At 49.9% G+C, this 6,589-nt stretch overlaps 1 protein-coding gene across 1 annotated transcript in view; it reads left to right on the top strand.

Annotated features, from left to right (window-relative positions):
* Window positions 1–5,794: 5,794 nt before the first annotated feature.
* The window catches only part of LOC126509966 (uncharacterized), an 8,182-nt gene continuing 7,387 nt past the window's right edge, over window positions 5,795–6,589 (top strand). Inside the window, 1 exon segment of the mRNA XM_050156206.1 lies at window positions 5,795–6,180. Within this exon segment, the coding sequence (XP_050012163.1) occupies window positions 5,992–6,180 (189 nt within the window). The 5' untranslated portion in view covers window positions 5,795–5,991.

Genomic DNA, 6,589 nt, shown 5'->3' with positions numbered 1-6,589 from the left:
GTAGAGCCCTGTTTCTATACCTTCACACCTGGAAAGAGAAGCTTTTATAAGGAGCAAGGCCCATAGCTAGTGTTGCAGCAGCCTCTGCTGGCCACCTCTGCCTTCCACACCACACCTAGATGCAGTGGCCAGGAGCCTGCCATCCGTTATGTTTGAGGTGGTCTTGCTGACATAATTATTATATTAATATACTGTGCGCTCACTCTCAGAAATATCTGGGTTCACACATGATTCAGTAACCTTTAGTCACAGCCAAGTTCCGGGTACCAGAGAGCCTTCAAGAACCTAGAGAGATAGGTGGGACTTTAAGATCTCTGACCCGAGAGGTAGAGCATCTCTCTCATCAGCAACACAAGAGTATATAGTTCAGAGTCCTCTATCCTGGGTCAGGGCTAAGGCTTCTTGACAGCCCTGCCCTGAAGAAGCAGTAATGCAGATGTGTGTTGAGTAGAAGGGAGAGGGGCCTGAGAGAGTAAAAGGCACTAGTCTGATGCAGCCAAAGGAAGTGCCCAAGGGTGTGACATGCTATTGACGCATGTGTCCAGCAGATGGCAACATGGAGCAGCCTGCATCAGCCCATCCGAGGGACTGCCTGAGCCAGCATCTGGCTTCAGGCTTCCTGCAGAGCTTTTCCTTTGATTCGGTTCTTGGTCCACTTTCCCCCACCTGAGTCCTTAGGCTACACTATAAATCGCTAAAGAAGACCTTTCACAAGCCCCAAGCCTTCCCTCCCCAAGAAGGTGGAAGAAAGGCCAGGCCTGTTAGGTCCACGGCAGCAGGATTCCTGGAGCCCTGTCTGGCACCAGTGCCTGGGTGACCGAAGGCTCCCAGGGAACCCTTTCTCCCTCACCCACCTGTCAGGGATTCTGAGTACAGAAGTATAGACCGGTGTGATTTGGGGGAATGTCTCCACGTTCTGTCATTCGGGGAAAAAATCCCGCAAATTAGCGGCATGATAACGAACAATATCCACTTGACGTGAAGGATTTCAGTGCTTGAGGAACAGCAACCACAGAGAGAGAAGAGAGAACCTGGGCTGCCTCAGACAGGTTTCCCTGCACTGCACCTTCTTCTGAGCACAGTCCCCCAGTGGCCAGACTAGGGGAAGTCCCAGAAGGCACGCCCTGCCTACACAAGCATATGACTCCAGCCTGCCTGGCTGTCCTAGTGCCCAGTCCCAAACCACCTAGCTCACTACCCTTCCAAGATTCCCTAGGCACGTGGCTGGAGGGGGAAAAATGGAGTCTTATGTTCCCCAGGCAGGAGAGGATTCTTAAGAAAATAAATAATAAAGATCTCTCCAAATCCCTGGAAGATTTGGTAACCTAAAACACAGTCAATCCACATTTGTGCTTCATTCATGAATCAGCCACTAAGTCTGCAAGCTCACACATACTGGTTGGTTGGTTTTGAAAAAGGGTCCTTGCTTTATTCTGAAGGTTGGTCTCAAATTCACAATGTTAATCCCAGCTGGCCTCAAGTTCCTACTGATCCTCCTGCCTCAGCCTTCTAAGATGCAGAGATTACAAACATAGGCCACCACACCCAGGCTGCAAGCTTGCTCTTGCCCAGTTCTTACCTACGAAGAAATCTTACCCTAGCCTCCAGTTGACTTCGACAAAATATTTATTAAATGTCTTGTACAGGCCGGGCTTTGTGCTGGCGGCTGGGGATTGTGGCCTCTATCTTTAATAAACTCTTAAGTCCAGCAGGCAGAGGAAAACATGGAGTTCAGTGTACTACAGAGACCTCTGCTAGAGTCGGGCGCGTAGCTCATCATGCGACATCACGAGACTGAGCCCCTGCTGACACCGTGCCAGCAACAAGGGACCAGGAGACTCTCCAGGAAGGAAATGACATTTGAGCAGGACAGGTCCAGGAAGGAGGAGGAGGAAGGACGGGGAAAGTAGATCCAGGAAGTGATGCTCAGCCATGGCATGCAGTCCAGGGGTGCCATGGCGTGCAGTCCAGGGGTGTCAGGAGGAGGTGGGGAAGCCAGGAGGCTGTGAAGGCTCTAGAGAGAAGGCTGAGGACACTGGAAGAATCTGTTGTCACAGGACAGTCCTGACCTCAGCCATCCCTGTCAGAGTCAGCAATCATGCTTCTCCCCCGTGAAAAGCCAGACTCCCTGTCTCTGGGCCTGGCAAAGCCACTCCATAAATGTCTGCTTGGAAAATTCCGTATGCTAATGAGGCAGTTATCTGACCCACGGCACACAAGGCCCATCAGTTAGCCTGGCTAACTGGATCTCCTCTAAGGAGCCGCAGAGCAAAGCTCTGAATGCACTCTGGCCTCCCCCACGTCCCCGCCCCACCCCGGAGTTCCCACGCAGCTGATTATGAACCCAAGGACCTCACAACCCCCAAATAGGATAAATGTTGCCTTCAGAGTCCCGTGAAGCTCAGGAAAGGCCTGATCAGACAGTAGATCCTGTGTCGGGAACACTAAAAATCTTTTAGGTAGAACTGGGTGGCAGGGTCCCTCTGTAGCCCTGGCATGCTGGGCATTGCCTATTGCTCCAAGTGGCTACTTGAATAGTGTCTTTGTCACACTTTTTCTTTAATTTACACGGAGACTTTCCAAACTGTGACTCAGAAGCTGAGCGCTGGCCAGGCACAGTGGCTTCTGCCTGTAATCTTAGCATGTGGTAGGGAAGCAAGAGGATCAGGGATTCAAGGGCATTCTTGGCTATATGGCAAGTTCAAGGCCAGGTGAAGGCCCCTGTTGTCAAGCCTGAAAACCTGAATTCCATACCTGGGACCCACATGGTGGAGACAGAACTGATTGTTGTCCTCTGTCCACACATATTCTCATAGTGTCTACTTACACACACTATAAATTTTGTTTTAAAAACACTGATTAAGGGGGCTGGAGAGCTCAGAGGTTAAAAGCATTGCCTGCTCTTCCAAAGGTCCTGAGTTCAATTCCCAGCAACCACATGGTGGCTCACAACCATCTGTAATGGGGTCTGGTGACCTCTTCTGGCCTGCAGGCATACACACAGACAGAATATTGTATACATAATAAATAAATAAATACTTTTAAAAAAAACACTGCTTAAATTAGAAGCAGGGGGTAGGCAACAGAGCCACATGCCTTTAATCCCAGCACTGGGGAGGCAGAAGGCAAGCAGATCTTTGTGTGTTCAAGGACAGCCTGGTCTACAGAGCAAGTTCCAAGACAGTTGGGGCTACACAGAGAGACCCTGTTCTCTGGGGGGGAAAAACAATAATATAAAAAAAAAATTAGGGGCAGGCAATATAACCCAGCAGGTAAAGTATTTGCTGCAAAGGACTGACTAGCAGAGTTTGATCCCTGGAGCCCACATAATGGTGGAAGAAAAAAACAAACCCAACACAACTGTCCTCAGACCTCCACACATGTCTTGGCATGTATGTTCCATATTACACACACATGCACAATGATGATAGATAAAATTTAAATCTTAAAAATATTGACTAAATTCTGCTACAGTGGGAGGTTTCACAGAACATCCTCTGATCAAGGCCCTCTGAGCTTGCAGCCATGCTGGTTCACAATGGAGTCACAAAAGCCTTAGCTCAGCTAGAATATCCTACTGAAAAAGAGACCATTTTATAAGCCTTGGGATGGATAATTCAGACAAATGGTGAAGCCACGGGTAAAGACAATTGAAAATGGCTAGTGTTGCTCCAGAATGAAATATACATCTGTCCCATGAGGGATGACAGAGTGGAGAGTGTTCAGATGTGGGGGCAGCCCTGGGGGCAGTGTGGGGTCTCATGGCTGTAGGCCCTCTCCAGCTCTGCATCTACGATTAATGTCATTACCTCTGTGATCCCATGCACCAGAGGGGGACACGTGGAGCCCGAAAGGAAGAAGAAACGCTTTAATGGATGGGAAAGGCAGCATGAACAGGAGTCTAGAGTCATCTTCCAGCTTCAAGGTTCCGATTTGTGACTGCAGGTTCTGAAAAGGAGCCAGCCGCTGGCAAACCTGCACAGCTGGCAGAATGCAGCTCAACCCTCTGTCTTGGGACACCTGGTAGGTGTGCAAGGTGGAGTGGAAACGAGGACAGGAAGGGCATCTGAGGGGTCAGGGTTTAAATAAGCTGTACATCCTCCCCCCAAAACACACACTGGACAATCACACATGCTTGCGTATTTCACAACATATGCACACAGGCTCACACCCACACATGTGCACTGAACAGACACATGCGCACATATGCATACATACTTGACTTCAACAGCTGGATTTGAGGTTAGTAACAGAGACAAAGACCCAGCAACTTTAAAGCCTGATTATTCCCACAACCACCCATTCCCCTGGATGCTGGTGGCAACAGTCTATTATTGGGGACGTAGCTGCCTCCTGCTCCTCTCCATGGCCTTCACATCTATAGAAGGTTCATGGTAGTCTAAGACCCTAACCTCGGAGCAATTGCCATTGTGTCATTCAGGAGCTGGGGGACAGAGGACAGCCATCACATATGCTCTGTGACTGTGGGTAGAGCCTCTGACTGTCTCTACCTGACGTCCACCTCTTCGACCCTTCTTTAGTCCCAAAGTCCCTTTCCTCCCGCTGTATGCTTCCCTCCCTTCAATGCTAGCAGAGAAGGACACCGGTTTTTGTCCTGTCCCCATAGACCTCTCATTACTAGGCCCCTACTCCAACTGCAGCTGCCCACACCCTGGCAAGTAAGCGCCTAAAGCATCCAACTCGGTCTGGCGGATATTCTCACACTCACCCTTCCTGCCTATTCCACTTGATACCCACCAGTCAAAATGCCCCTTTCTTCCCCAGCTAAAATTTGTCTGTCTTTTGCCAGGCTCCCTTGACCCTCAGACATCTGGCCTTCCTCTTGGTCTGATACCTGACCACAAAAATCAGCTCACAGACCCATCTTTCCTTTTTGTTCCTCTGGAGCTAGAATGCCCTTGTCAAGGTCCTGGAATATAGACTTGCAACTTTGATGAGAGCAAGGAACATCATCCCTGATGTGGCTCCCCTAGTTATCATGTTTCTAGACACTCTCCTTTCTCTGTCCCTTAGGAGACATGGACACCACGGTGCCTGCCCCACGCCCATTGAAAGGGATCCTCACTTCACTCTCCAGGACCCTACTGCCAACCGTTTTTACTGTAAGCCACCCATTCTCAACAGCCACAGTATTCAAAGCCAAAAGAAAGAACCAAAATAACCCTGGAATGTTTAAGAACAACTGCTCTTTGCAGTTTGGGGTGTAGCTCAGTTTTTAGAGTCATTTCCTAGTGCGCACAAAGCACTGGGTTACATTTACTGATTAAATGGGATGTGGGGGTGCATGCCTGTAATCCCACCACTTGGGAGTTAGAACCTGAAAGATCAGAAACTCAAGGCTGTCTTTTGCTATGTAAGGAATTCTTGACTAACCTGAGCTGCATACGGCTCTCTCAAAAGAAAATGAAAAAGGGAAGGAGGGAGGGAGGGAGGGAAGGAGGGAGGGAGGGATGGAGGGGAGAAGGAGGAGTGGAGAGAGAAAGGAAGCAGGGAGGGAGGGAGGGATGGATGGATGGATGGATGGATGGATGAGGATAGAGGATGGGAGGGAGGGAGGGAGGGAGGGAGGGAGGGGGGGGGGGGGGGGGGGGGGCGAGCGGGACGGGAGGCGGAGCAGAGAGGGAAGGCGGGGCGAGCGGGAGGGGGGGACGGCTCTCTCAAAAGAAAATGAAAAAGGGAAGGAGGGAGGGAGGGAGGGAAGGAGGGAGGGAGGGAGGGAAGGAGGGAGGGAGGGAGGGAGGGAAGAATGGAAGGAGGAAGGTAGCAGGGATGGACAGATGGGGGATAGAGGGGGGAAGGAAGGAAGATTGCCTTTGCCGTGTGCCCCTACATGCAGACAGCCATCTCCATTCCACTCCAACCCTTCCCCTCAACTTTTTACACTGAACAGACTCAAATAAATTACTACCGGGACCCATCTGAACATAATGCCCATGCCTTGTTCTCCCCTTGCTGAGTGATGGGTAGCAGATGTGGGGGACACACATCTGCTGCCCACAGGTAGGAGGGCTAAGCTGGTCCTTAGTTCTTCTCCCCACTCTAGGCACTCTCTCTCCTGGGAACAGAAGATCCTACCTGCTTAACAACTCTTCCAATTCCACCCAGCAAGAGTCCCTGGCTGCCCCCATGGGACTGGAGGATAGTGCCCCCGGTGTTCAGGTAAAGTTAAGGACTCCAATCAAGCCCCAACTCATGTCACCAATGCAGCATCGTCTAAAAAGATCACAACCATTTAAAAGGACTATGATGCACTTACTACATGCTAAGCACGAAACTAAGTCCTTAGTTCAGATCTTCTCAGGAACCCAGAAAGGGGACTATTTGCAGGTAAGAACATTGCAGCTCAGACAAGTAACTTTTAAAAAAAAGGGGGGGGGCGCTGGAGAAATGGCTCAGAGGTTAAGAGCATTGCCTGCTCTTCCAAAGGTCCTGAGTTCAATTCCCGGCAACCACATGGTGGCTCACAACCATCTGTAATGAGGTCTGGTGTCCTCTTCTGGCCTGCAGACATACACACAGACAGAATATTATACACATTATAAATAAATATTTTTTTAAAAAGTATTTA

This window comes from Alexandromys fortis, unplaced genomic scaffold (genome assembly GCF_014885135.2).
Source record: "Alexandromys fortis isolate MF-2015 unplaced genomic scaffold, M_Fortis_MF-2015_v1.1 scaffold_89, whole genome shotgun sequence".
In the NCBI taxonomy this organism is placed as follows: domain Eukaryota; kingdom Metazoa; phylum Chordata; class Mammalia; order Rodentia; family Cricetidae; genus Alexandromys; species Alexandromys fortis.
This window is presented reverse-complemented; position numbering and strand designations above follow the sequence as displayed.